The sequence below is a fragment of the Schistocerca cancellata genome, chromosome 9 (genome assembly GCF_023864275.1).
Source record: "Schistocerca cancellata isolate TAMUIC-IGC-003103 chromosome 9, iqSchCanc2.1, whole genome shotgun sequence".
NCBI classification, from domain to species: domain Eukaryota; kingdom Metazoa; phylum Arthropoda; class Insecta; order Orthoptera; family Acrididae; genus Schistocerca; species Schistocerca cancellata.
Window position 1 is genome coordinate 191,018,897 of NC_064634.1, and position 14,257 is coordinate 191,033,153.

The window sequence follows — 14,257 nt, forward strand, 5'->3', positions numbered from 1 at the left end:
TGATTCAGTGAAGAGAGAGGCTTGTCATGCTTAGAGCAATTTGTTTTCCACTAGATAACTAAAACATACATATGCTTCTATATAATCTACAGCCAAATGTGTTTCCTGAAATGACTATAAACTGGACACACATTCTATTTGTTCTAGAGATCTAAATAGAAAACTGAACATTTCAATGATGTATTTGTAAAGAATGGGTGTTACACTCTTCGTGTCAGGAGTAGAGCCTGAGCTAAGACTAAGGAACGAGCAAGAATGTGGCCACTATATTCCTGCCATTTATCAGAGCGTATCAGAAAACATGATCTCTATTGACTTATATAGCTAAGGTCACTGATGCACAGTTCTGTGTCTATGCTGGACTTGGAAGTAGCCAGTTGAATTCTGGTAATGGGAAAAACATGATCTCAAGTATTTGGCTGTCAAGCAGAGGAAAGGTGGTGGTGGTGGTGGTGGTGGTGGTGGTGGTGGTAGTGGTGTGGAGTAGTAGTAGTAGTAGTAAGTAAGTAAGTAAGTAAGTAACTTCCTAATCATCAGACTTCACAACATTGTCTTGCATTAAATGTTAAGCCTCTCCACAATGTATTGTATAGTGGGGGTATGTAACACTGTTCATGGTGATCTGTCCTTTGGACAGGTATGTTAATCTCAGTGGCTGCCTTGGTGCTATTCAGGAGAATCAGGCCTTACACTTGCTCCTGTCCTAACTATTCTACCCCAAGGAGTTTTTCATGCATTTACTGTGCTGTTGGACAGTTCACACACCTGCCACAAGGATCAAATGTGCCACAATACCACAACACTGTAATTCTCAGTAAACTTCTTTTTTTGCTTCCCAGCCCTTGTAGACTTTGCTGGGTGAGGTATAATACACTATTTTGCTATAGAACAGCTCTCTGAGGGATATTGTGAGGGTACGTAAGTTGGCACAACTAAATTTGGGACTTTTGCCATATGCATTAGATGTGCAAAATTTTCTGTACACTTATCATTTGAAAATAAACAAGTGTGTTTACAACTGATTTTATTGACTATACTGTAAAGCAGGATAGGTGGCAATCTGTGGCAGATCTGGTGACAGAATACAGTGCTGGTTCAGGCTCAGATATTTTGTGAGCACACTGTTCAGTGCGCATTGCTGAATGGCTTTGCAGCAGATGACCCCGTTGTGTCACCGTGTTGACCCACTGACATCATCACTTAAGTCTTTGTACAAGATGGTTGAGGGACTTCAGATATACAATGTAAAATGTAAAATCACCTTCAGCCATCTATATTTTGAATGTCCTTCAAAATGTAGACAGGTGAAGGAGTTTTTAAGTTTACATTTCATCAATTAAGATTGCTGCAGGCACAGGATAATTGAGGTTGGACAGTTTTTCAATAAAAAATTTGTTGCACCAAGTTGAAATTCATGTTCAGATAAGGTGTCATTCCTTCCAGATACATTATAATTTGGCTGATTTGTTGGGCCTTAAGTCACCTTTAAAAGGTTCTTGCATTCTCACCCCTCTCTGTTTTACCAGCTTCCTTATTATAGTGAACCATGATTATGTTGTTTCATAACAGTGATTCATTGTTGGTAGTGATTATATTTTTCTTCCTTTGTGATATTCATGGTTGCATTAGTTTTCATACATGTTTATGGTAACTAATTCAGGGTAGACAAGCAATCCTTAATGCCTCATTGCTCAATATTTATAAGGAAATACATACAACTACTCCAGAGCTGTCAGTTTCATTTGAAATGTCAGCTAGTGGAAGACCGTCTTGAGAAAAACATTCATTTTTTACTGAATTTCCTGGCATATTATGATCAGTTAAATCTTCTTCTCATTTAGGCTGAATGGAGGTCAAATCCTTTTGCGGCCATTCAGTTTTAGTTTTCCATGGGCTCTCTAAATTACTGATAATGAATACTAGGATGATTCCTTTGAAAACTTCTTAGAAACATTTCCTTTGCCCTTCTGGTATGATCCAACCTTATGCTCTATGTCTAATGCCTAAACCCTACTTCTGCTTCTTTTAGTTATTTTCCTCTTGATCTGTACTGTGTACTTTTGAGAGAAAGATCCCCATCAGTGGGAACTAGTTATTTTTTAATTTAATATTTGTAAAAATGTTTTCAGTGTTAATGGCATGAAGCTTGTAATGTACTTTTTTATGTGATAAGTAGTCTTACAGCTGACAGGTGCCACAGTAGTCTTAAATTATTTCCTGGAAGTATTTATTACACATCTTTTCATCTACTTATAAAAAAGAAATTAAGTAATTAAAATATTTCAGAGAAGTCAAAAGAAAGATAGAGTTGTAGGAATGTTCATTTATGCTTGCAGTGTAGTGCATCTCTGAAGTAAATTAATTCATATTGTTGTTCCCATTTCACTTGTTCAGAATGTGGAGTTCCTCAAAGATGAAATAAAAACTGTGGCATAATGTATACACAATGGAGTGTCTACAAGCAATATAAACATAAATGTGGTGCAGATTCATACTACTGTCTATATTATAAATAGCCAGAAAATGAATCCAATAACTGTTTAAGTCTATGTGACTTCGAAAGAAACTTAAAGGGGAGAACATACACACATCAAAAAAAGTTTTGCATCACCCCGGTTCCCAGATGGACATTGACTGTGGATACTGTATCACAGACATAGTCCCTTTGACTGTTCAGAGATGTCATTAAACTCACCCAAAGAAGTAACAGCCATGCATGAGCAGCGCCTATTAGACGGAAGGGGTCCGTCATCCGATTAGTTCCAGTCATTCCACCAAGAAGGAGATACACGGCTCATGTTATCTGTAGTTCAACCATGCCTAGGCTGTCAGTACCGTGGTTCTATTGCATCCATATTGTTACTTTATGCCAGGAGGGGCTCTCAACAAGGGAACTGTCCAGGTGCCTCGGAGTGAACCAAAGCGATTTTGTTCGGACATGGAGGAGATACAGAGAGACAGGAACTGTCGATGACATGCCTCACTCAGGCCGTCCAAGGGCTATTACTGCAGTGGATTACTGCTACCTATGGATTATGGCTCAGAGGAACCTTGACAGCAACACCACCTTGTTGAATAATGCTTTTCATGCAGCCACAGGGTGTCGTGTTACGACTAAAACTGCATGATTCACAACTTCACTCCTGACATCCATAGCGAGGTCCATCTTTGCAACCACAACACCATGCAGTGCGATACTGATGGGCCCAACAACATGCCGAATGGACCACTCAGGATCGGCATCACATTCTCTTCACCGATGACTGTCACATATTCCTTCAACCAGACAATGGTCGGAGACGTGTTCGGAGGCAACCTGGTCAGGCGGAATGCCTTGGCCACTGTCCAGCAAGTGCAGCAAGGTGGAGGTTTCCTGCTGTTTTGGGGTGGCATTATGTGGGGCCAACATATACCTGTGGTCATGGAAGATGCCGTAATGGCTGTACAATATGTGGATACCATCCTCCGACTGATAGTGCAACCATATCAGCAGCATATTGGTGAGGCATTCGTCTTCATGGATGACAATTTGCGCCCCCATCGTGCACATCTTGTGAATGACTTCCTTCAGGATAACGACATTGCTCGACTAGAGTGGCCTGCACGTTCTCCAGACATGAGCCCTATTGAACATGGCTGGGATAGATTGACAAGGGATGTTTATGGACAATGTGACCCACCAACCACTCTGAGGGATCTACACTGAATTGCCATTGAGGAGTGGGACAATCTGGACCAACATTGCCTTGATGAAAATGTGGATAGTATGCCATGACGAATACAGGCATGCATCAGTGCAGAAGGATGTGCTACTGGATATTAGAGGTACCGGTGTGTACAGCAGTCTGGACCACCACCTCTGAAGGTCTCACTGTACGGTGGTACAGCATGCAATGTGTGGTTTTCATGAGCAATAAAAAGAGTGGAAATGATGTTTATGTTGATCTCTATTCCAATTTTCCTGCACAGGTTCCAAAACTCTCGGAACCAAGGTGATGTAAACCTTTTTTTGGTGTGTGTATTTTAATGTGGTGAAATTTGATTGAACAATGGAAACTCCAGATAGGAATATCAACAATGTAGGGAAAAAAATAATTTGCTTCTTACCATAAAGATGACATGTTAAGTTGCAGACAGGCACAATTAAGACACTTACACATAAGCTTTTGGCCATAGCCTTCATTGGTAAAGAGAAACACACACGATTCATTCACACAATTCTGGCATGAGTTGTCAGAGTTGGTGGTCATGTGTGCATGAGGCGTGATTGCTCATATGAGTGAATGGTGTGTGTTTCTCTTTTTGTGATGGAGGCTGTGGCTGAAAGCTTATGTGTAAATGTCCTTTAATTGTGCTTGTCTGAAACTTAATGTGTGTCTTTATGGTAAGTAGCAATTTGTCTTTTCCTATATTGTTGAACTTTTATTTACTATACTTATTTCAATTAACTCCCATTTAAATGTAAACTTGAAAATTCAGTACCTTCTGATCAGATACAGAGTAGTTTTGAAAATGAGTATTGCTGTAAATGTGGAAGTACATTCCTTACAGTATAATGTAATTGGGTGTGCCATAGTTGGAGTAAAGACTTGAAGGAAGAATACCTGTTTGGTAAACAAAAGGGAATGACTTTTTAAAACTGAATAGAAAGTGTCTCTGTAAAAATGACTGTGCTATGAGCATTTAAGATTTAGAAAGTATCACTCATCCAAAACACAGCTTGCCCTTTACTCACATGATATCTTGCGGATCATGAATAAAGGCTACAGTCAGGTTCATATTACTAGGTTTGCAGAAGACATTTGATACAGTGCTCTACTGAAGATTGTTAACAAAGGTCTAAGCATATGGAATAGATTCCCAGATACATGTATGAGTGACTTGAAGACTTCTTAAGTAGTGACTTGAAGACTTCTTAAGTAATGGAGCACAGTTCATTGTTCTTTATGACGAGTATTCATCAGAGACAAGGGTATTATAATGAGTGCCCCAGGAAACTGTAATAGTTCTGTTCTTGTTCGCTATATAAATAAATGACCTGATGGATAGGGTGAGCAGTAATCTGTGACTGTTTGCAGCTGACGCTGTGGCATGCGGGAAAGTATCATTATTGAGTGACTGTAGCAGAATACAGAATTTCTATTTGGTGTGATGAATGGCAGCTAGCTCTAGATGTAGAAAAATGTATGTATATTAATGAAGATGCGTAGGAAAAAACATACTGTAATTTTTTAATAAAGTGTTAGTGTTGAGCAGCTTGGCACAATCACTTCGATTAAATATCCAAGTGAAATGTTGCAAAGCGATATGAAATGGAATTAGCACACAAGGTCATAGTAGGGAAGGCAAATGGTTGAATTTGACTTTTTTTTGTAAAGGAAAGTGTAGCTCATTTGCTAAGGGGCGATTTCATCTCAAATCATACAGGTCAAAAGCGAGTGTGTCGCATCATTATTTCGAAGTTTGCTGAAAAAAATATATGTAGTTGAAGATCCACATGATACATCTACAAAACTACAATATTTTGATTTTCTGATGATTTGTTAAAACACTATAGACTTCTCTAAATGATAGTATTTGTGAAAATGTTGTAATGAAAGGGAAAATTGAAGAACTGTAATAAAGAAACGAAAAGTTATAGAGAACTGAATTTATTTTCAAAAAATACTTTGTTCCCAATACTATGAGACATAATTAATACATACACACTGCAGAGCTTGCTTGCCCCCTCCCTGCTCCACCTCTTTTTTATTTATTTATTTTAAATTATGTTTTGAAAGTATGAATAGTCACAGGATGTTAACTGTCTTGAGAAATGATGAAGTGGAAGGGCTGCTATCTGTCAGTTATGACATTAATGCATGATGTTAACTGTCTTGAGAAATGATGAAGTGGAAGGGCTGCTATCTGTCAGTTATGACATTAATGCATGAAATTCTCAAACTGTCAAACTATTTGTACAGAAAGATGAAAGAATCTGAAATTTTTTGTGTATTTAGAAAATTTCTCCAAAATCCCCATCCTATATGTTCTAAAAGTTTCATGGTATGTTAGTCGGTCATTGTACTTGGGGAATACACAATCACAAAATGTGAGAAATTTTTTAGGTAGACTTAACTCTACTCTCAAGGTCAAAAAATCTATTTAAATTGATCACTGATTTTAAGTAAATGTCATGCAAAACAGATATTTCTGAATAAAAAATTACTTTACAACATTATAAGTGAGTGCAAAAACAATTCATAATTTTGTTCGAAAGCATTTTATATCATAAGTGAGGTATATAATATTTATACCCATTTCTCTTTTTATGATATTATTTACAAATTATTATTGTCTCTGTCATGATTTTACTTCTTCATGACTTCCCATGAATTAAAATTGCTTACAATGTAACAATCAACACTGCACTGTTGAAAAGAGTTGTTTCTTTTTTCATCTGCTGCTCACCAAACTTGTATAGCCAAGCTGAATTTGCACTCAGACAAGGATGATTCAACAAGAGGAGTACATGGAAAATGGGTATCTGCACACTGACATTTTGGTGATGGTCATTTGAAAGCATTCATAGTTCTGTGAGGTGTCATAAAGGAGACAGTTGCAGCTCATGACACAGTTATCTGTCCCACCCACCACTGATTGTCATACACATAAGAAATGAAGTGGCTCACTACAGAGTTTTCTAATGTCTCTGCATTTCACACACAGTAACAGCCTGCATTTCATGGAGAACCATTCTTGCAATGTATATGCCACTCCGGGATGCAATCCAGTAGTGACTTGATTGAATTCTGAACATTAGCTTCGTAGCAGACTACCCTTCTGTCTTTTATTAAACAAAATTCCCTTAACGTACTTTTATTTAGAATTAAGAGTTTCATGTTTGTTACTAATGTTGATATGGTGTGTGTAAATCCAGTAGTATCTCTTATAACATCAAGAACTTCATGCTGGAGATTAAATCTTGTTGCAAGATGTTTACAGAGGCCTCATACCCCATCACATGCATTTTTTCCATGACCTGTTGCTGAAAATAACCCTTTTTTTGTCTTAATTCGTGTACAACAGTGCTGACAAAGCTCATAAAGCTGAAAGTGGTTTTTAAAATGAGATGCTGCGCCATTAGTCATTTACACATGTTTAGGAAATGCATGACCTCTAGATGCTATGTCATCAGTTATCATGTTGACAGTGTAGCATGCATGTGCATTGTCATGAATGAGATCATTCCTGACAAAAGCAAAACAGTGTGATGTTCCGAGGAAGTGAGCAACACATGTGAATATTGGTACCTGTGATGTCTGCCAGTGGTAAATTTGAATTTTGTTCTGCAAAGCAACAAACCAGTTCACAACAAAGTCGAAATGAAGGGCCAATGTGTCAGTATTCTGAGATGTGGATGATTTTACTTCTGCTATGGGCTCTCTCTGAATCCTCCAGATATGATGGTGAGTTATTCCCTCCATGGCTCAATGCCTAACCTCTGTAAGAAACTTCTGTGGCTCTGCTGTCTTCTTCACCAACTCTCCTCCCTCCCGCAATGCATAGGTTACATCATTGTCAGTATCCTGAAGGTGGAATTCTTCAACAGTCATCACTTCAGCACCAGGTCACATTACACACCAACATTTATCTTGCGGTTAATGACACATACCCAAAAGCATCAGGTCCATCTTTGTGTACTTCTTTCCTGTGATACTTCTTATGGTGAAAGAAACAAGTTTCAAATTAGTGCAGTAAATACATGTGCCTATGTCCTTCACTGGCTGGCATTTTACCCATTTTGGTCATAAGGAGTAGAATTTTGTGTGACTAATTTTTAAATTTGGGTTCTACTATTTCATTAGGAGATATACTTCTCTTATTGAACTTGTCATATATCTTTTTACCTTTTAATCTTTTTTATCATTTTCACTATTAGAGATAACATCAGCTCGATTAGGACTTTGCTCGCTGTAGTCTTTGTCATCACTTAGGTAATATTCCAGAGCAACAGTAAGAATATCATCCAGCAAGGGATGCCCACAGTAAGAATCTGGGTATACCCAAATACCTTTCTCATTCTTTATTTTTTGAGCTTTTGAAATCACATAATGTGAGGTGGGTATGTATTTCAGTATCTAGTGCGTAGAGTAGCTACCTGGTATCAGTGTCTGTACTTTCTCAGTATAGGTTAGGTTTTGATACCACTTATCACATTTTGTGCACATATCACTTTCTTCAGGTTCTGCACCAAGTGCAACTACATTATACGCTTCACAAAATTTTGAAGATGTTGCTTGTGTAAAACCTGTTTCAATTTCTTCCACTTTTCTTTTTATTTATTGTTTTCTTTTTGTGCTTGTTACCTTTCCTGGACATTTAAGGGGGCATATAGTAGAGGCTACAGCAGAAATGCTAACATTCAATGCATCGACAACTTCACACTTGGGAATGTGAACATCTGCTCTGTCTTCTTCAGTTTCACTGTCAGGTGATGCTGATTGTTCAGGTCGGTTCTCACTAAATTTCTTCTTGTAGCGGGTGTAGCAATTCCTGAACAATGGATTTGATGCTGATACCATTGCTTTTTCGGACCAAGATATTTTAGCAATAACTCTGACAGATTTCCAACAACTGTGAAATGTTTTTCGTTTTTTTTTAAACACCACCTTCTTGAGTCTCTTTTCATAGTCCAACCACCTCACTCTTTCACTACTGTATTTCCTCACTGACATTTCGTCTAACAAAAAGTTCAAACCAAACCCAGAACTTGATGCAGAATGGTTTGTGTGCAAGTTCTCACTCATTTGTTTTAAACAGAAGAGCACTGGAAACAGTTTTGCCAACATGCATATTTTACACTAGAAATTCAGTGATGCGAAATATATAGAATGTTGAAAACTTTTTTAACACTTTACGCTGAAATATATTGCACCCTGTGTTCACACTGACTGCTAACATATCAACCAAACAATATTTTGTGTAATTCTTAAAAGTTTACAGGTTTGGGTTTCTGAGTAAATAATTCACAAAAACTTGTAAAAATGCAATTTTTTTACATTTTTAGTAATAAATATTTACATAATACAGATAGCTGGAACAGAGAGATACTGTTTGTAATTACACCAGTACTATCTGGTAATATGGCAGAAAAGATAGTGTTTTGGACTTTCCAAATTAGCAAAAAAAAAAAAAATAAAAATAAAAATAAAAATATTTGGAAAAATTAAATTAAATTTCATATTTTCATCTTAAATTTGTAAGTTAAATGAAGCCCAAAGTGTGTGGGTGTCAGCGAAATTTCAACACACTAAGGCGAAGCTTTAACGCAAAACATCTTCCAGTTCTCCAGTACTTCTGGGTTATTACTTATGTTTTTTTTCCCTCTACTGTTGTAACAGTTATTTACAAAATAATCATTTTTTAAAGGGCTGTACCCTTTACCGAAATTAAGATAAAATGAAAATACTTTATTTCTTAACACTTATGGTGTGGAGGTCTAATATATATTTTTTCCCAGACAGATTCATGACCTCGCATTGACATGAACTGTATGATTTAAGATGAAATCACCCAAAGGAGACCACATGTAGAGTACTACTATGGTCAGTTCCTGAGTACTGTTCAAGTGTTTGAAATCCTCACCAGGTCACATTAAAGAAATACACTGAAGCAATTTAGAGGCAGGCTGATAGGTTTATTACTGGTAGGTTTGGTCAACACACAAGTGTTACAGAATAGAGATGCTTTGTGATCTCAAGTGGGAATCCCTGGAGGGAAGGTGATGTTCTTTTCACCAAACATTTTTGAAAAAATTAAGAGAACCAGCATTTGCAGCTGATTGCAGGATGATTCTACTGCCATGAACAAACATTTCCTGTTAAAGACTGCAAATACAAGTTAAGATAAATTTAGAGGGGGATACAGATTATAATTTTTCCCTTACTTCATTTGTGAGTGGAAGAAGAAAATGACTATTAGTGGTTCGAGGCACCCTTAGCCATGGACCATACAGTGTCTTGCAGAGTATATATATAGATGTAGAAGAGGGAAACAGCAGTAACTGCAGTGAAACTCAATACATACAAAGAAATGTTGCTAAACTGATCCTTTTGCCATAGTTTTATTCATAAGTGCCTGTCCTTGGCCTCCGTGTATTGAACTTCGTAATATATTAAGACAATTTTATCTTAAAGTGCCTTGATTTACTCATTTGACATTATGATTGGCTAGTCTTTATTTCCAGAAGGTGAATTTTTTAGTACTGATGATAGATACATATTAATGTACAAGAAACTATACTAGCTTTCAGAACTTAGTTCCTTTCTCGGGGAGGAAGGAATTGCTTGTGTAAGGTTAGAAACAAAGGGCAGAACTTGGGCTATGGTCTTTCCTCATCCTCACAACAGGTAGGACCCTCCCATCTCGACATGTAAGTGGTGTGCCCTTTCATTCTAATTGTACCCAACCTATTCCTCTTTCATTCGTGAGAAAGTAACCAAGTTCTGAAAGTTAGGGTAAGAGTATCTACTTCTGTGTGTGTCTGTCCACTGTAGCAAGAATTTTTCCCTGAAGCCCACCCTGTCTCATAATTTTCTCAAGTAAATTTTCTTCTCTATTAATTTTATACTAGGAATCAACAGTATTATGCGAAGGATAGACTGCTACTCACCATATAGAGGAGAATTGAGTAACAGACAGGCACAATGAAAAGACAGCTTTACATTTAGCTTCCAGTCAGAAGGCATTCTCCCATGCACATTCACTCAACTCACTCACTCACACACTCTCTCTCTCTCTCTCTCTCTCTCTCTCTCTCTCTCTCTCTCTCTCTCTCTCTCTCACACACACACACACACACACACACACACACACACACACACACACACACACAATGACCACTATCTCTGGCTGTTGTGGCCGTAGACAATGGTCATGTTATAGTTTGTGTTGTGTGAATGTGTGTGCATTTTCTACTTCAGAAGAAGGCCTTTTGGAAAAGATAAATGTATAGCAGTGTTTTCATTGTGCCTGTCTGCAACTCACTGTCTCCAAAGTATGGTTAGTACCAACCTATCCTTTTCATAATGTTGTAGTTATTCCATCCAGGACTTTCCATTGTTTCATACTATGATTCTATGTATTATAAATCTGTCAAGCTGTACTTAAAAAGAAATCATATGCTGCTTTTTAATATGTATTACTTTTACTGTTGTAAAAATTATCTGTGTAGTGCTGTATATCTTTGATCATGGGCGCTTATTAACGTGTATTAATTACACTGTTGTAAAACTTGTCTGTGTAATTTTTGCTGTAGATCATTTTGTTTGTAGCTCTTGTGTTAGAGCAATACTGAATATTGTGTTGTCATTCAGTGCTCACATGTCATTATTTGGAGCATTTGTGCATGTAGTAGCTGTAATCACTGTAGTCTGTAATCACTGTTTGTAACTTTTTAGTGTTCCTTCTGATACAGCATTGTGTCTCTGTACATTAGCTCCAATGTATTTACTGATACCAAGTAGTTTATCTACTTAAACAGTGACTATGAAGTTTCACATTGCTTGATGTGTAGAGGGATTTTCCTTGCTGATGATAGTTTGTACGTGTTTGGAATACCCCAAAGTTATTGTCATAATATGGATTAGGTTTCACTATAAAGAAAAAAATTGGGCTCAAAATGTTGGTACATTACACTATCAAATGTTCACAGATAATTGAATATGAGAACAGGATACGTAACTTCTCAACGCCAGACAAAATTTTCCGATACTTTGCAACAGTTAAAGTCATAAAAGGTGATGTTGTGGAGATCTACATGACCCCAGATGATTTCATGCGATCCATCTGTCCAGGTGCAAAGCAGCCTGAAGGTAATGGTATCACTAACCATGTGTAAGAATATCTCCGTGTGTTGTGCACCCATTCATTTTATAACAATCAGATTTCACTCTTCTCTGTCTCATTGAGGCATATTAATGATCAGCCCTTCTTTATTTGAATTTATATTCCCAAAAGATTACTGCAGATACATCTTTCATTGAAAATATTGAGTGGACAACATAAGTTAACAGCAGTTCACAATTTATGATTGTCAGTCAATTGAGTCATCAAAACATTGCACATTGGGTATTTTAATCTGCATGATTCTCATCCCATTCTTTTAATTCTAGTGAAAAGTTTTTTTTAATCTCATCACTTTTTTGACTTATTTTCAAGAATGGATTTTTCAGTTGTCTTAACAAGTATCAATGTGTTCATTAGAATATGTCAGCTGGCAGTTTGTCTTATGCTTATTAACAGAGCTCTTGTTTACATTTTCAAGGGGAAAATCACTGATGAGCTTATGTTAGTATCATATACATTATTGTTTGAGGTCATTTTTGGTAATAATAACATAAAACTTAGGGTCATACCTGGTTTGTGAAATATGCAGAGGCTTGTTTTTATAACTGTTTTCTTTTATATTTTCTCAAGTGCTTTCAATTTATGCTAACTTATGGAAATGGCTATACTTTCAGCTGACTTCTAACTTTCTGTTACTTTTAATGTATCATTGATATTTATCAGGAAGATTTGTAGTCTAGCCTTCATGGTAAAAGTATATGCAAACCTACTTCATAACAATTATTGAAATATGATGTTTCTGATTATTTGCAAAGTAAAAACTCTGTGAAAAGGACAACATGTGTCAAAAATGAAATTCTACCCATCCGGTTTGTCTGAGTTCTTTTGTCCAATTGATACTACAGTGTATGCTTATCTCATCTTAAACACAGCTCTCTTTGTGTGTATCTTCATGTTTTCACGGCACAATAATTGAATCATTAAAATACAGGTGCAAACCAACATGAACCCTATTTTTTTTCCTAATATTTTGACTGTATTCCCTTTCGGCCATCTTCTACATGTTGGCCCACTCTCAAGGTGACCAACAGGAATGTACTGAAATATTATGAGAAGGAAGAGGGTTTAGGAGGCTACACACCTGAAATTTAATAATTCACAGATCTCTCTGTCTCCCATAGCCACCGTTCTAAGTTATCTTTCTCCATCATGTTGTTGTGTCTGATTAGTGCTAGCCTTTTATAATGAGAAAAACAGAACTTGTGTAGCATTTAGGAGCTATGAATTTGATTGGTGGGTGTGCTTATATAGGTCATTGTTCCCAGTCAGCATATCATTTCAGTGTGTCACAGTTTTGTATTGCATCGTAAATACTACAATGTCCTCTTTGAAACAGGTCATTATATGGAACAGAGAGAAAACGGAAAAGTATTTTTTAATCAGAGGCAAACTGCCCTGTAAAGTCTGAAACTGATCATACATTTGTGTGCAGCTATCTTCTGTGCAGACGTTTCAGTGTGTACAGTTCAGAAACATTTTGCAAACAGTAGCAGCTTCATTCTGTTCATGGTAGTAAAAGTTAATAAAATGTTGAGTGGAATGGGAGAAATAAAGGTAACCACACAAGGTACAGTTGCAGCATTGAGCAGTCGATAGGCCCACAAACAAGATTTAAATTATCACTAAGGTTTTGAACAGTGTTCTTTCTCAGCTAACTCTCTCTCTCTCTCTCTCTCTCTCTCTCTCTCTCACACACACACACACACACACACACACACACACACACACTAGAAGGATAGGGATGGGGAAAATACTCTAGTGCTGCCTGTGATGATGTGAACAGAGATATGGTGGGGACAGGATGGTGGTCTGTGAGGTGCAGGATTAGAGGCTGTGCTGGGGAAGGGTTGAGGTGGAGAAGAGAAGCAGAGATGGGAAATTGCTATGTATGTTTGCTGAGGGTTTAGAAGGCGTGTATGAGGCTGGAGCGGGAGTAGGGAAGGGTGTAGCGACAGGTGGAAGATGGTGAGGTCAGGGGTGTTATGGGGACAAAGAGTATGTTGCAGTGAGGGTTCTCACTTGCACAATTCAGTAAACAACTGGAATTGGTGAGAAGACTTCAGAGAACACAGGCTATTAAGAAGTCGTTGATGTCAAAGTTTTCAGTATAGTTGGGAACACACACATCATGAGATTGAAGTGCTAATGTAGCAACTGAACCACTGATAATACACTGAATTTTATAAACACTTACTACCATCCCATGTAAAATTAAACATGTTTTTATATGTCTTCATTAGGCAGTAGGGCCAACCAAATTGTAAAAAGAAGGAATTACATTTATCATATGTACTAAATAAATAAAACTTCGTGTCTTCTAAGTGTGGTGCATGTATTTTGATGTGACTATTCTTTGTACAGTCCTGTG

At 37.2% G+C, this 14,257-nt stretch overlaps 1 protein-coding gene across 6 annotated transcripts in view; it reads left to right on the forward strand.

Annotated features, from left to right (window-relative positions):
• LOC126101159 (calcium uptake protein 1 homolog, mitochondrial) overlaps positions 1-14,257 on the forward strand; it is a 207,999-nt gene that overhangs the window by 33,115 nt on the left and 160,627 nt on the right. For 2 of the 6 annotated variants that reach the window (XM_049911852.1, XM_049911854.1), the window contains exon 4: positions 11,696-11,855. The exons of the other annotated variants lie outside the window; for them this stretch is intronic. In XM_049911852.1, the coding sequence (XP_049767809.1) occupies positions 11,696-11,855 (160 nt within the window). The remainder of the gene's footprint in view (positions 1-11,695; positions 11,856-14,257) is intronic. 6 annotated transcript variants of the gene reach the window in all.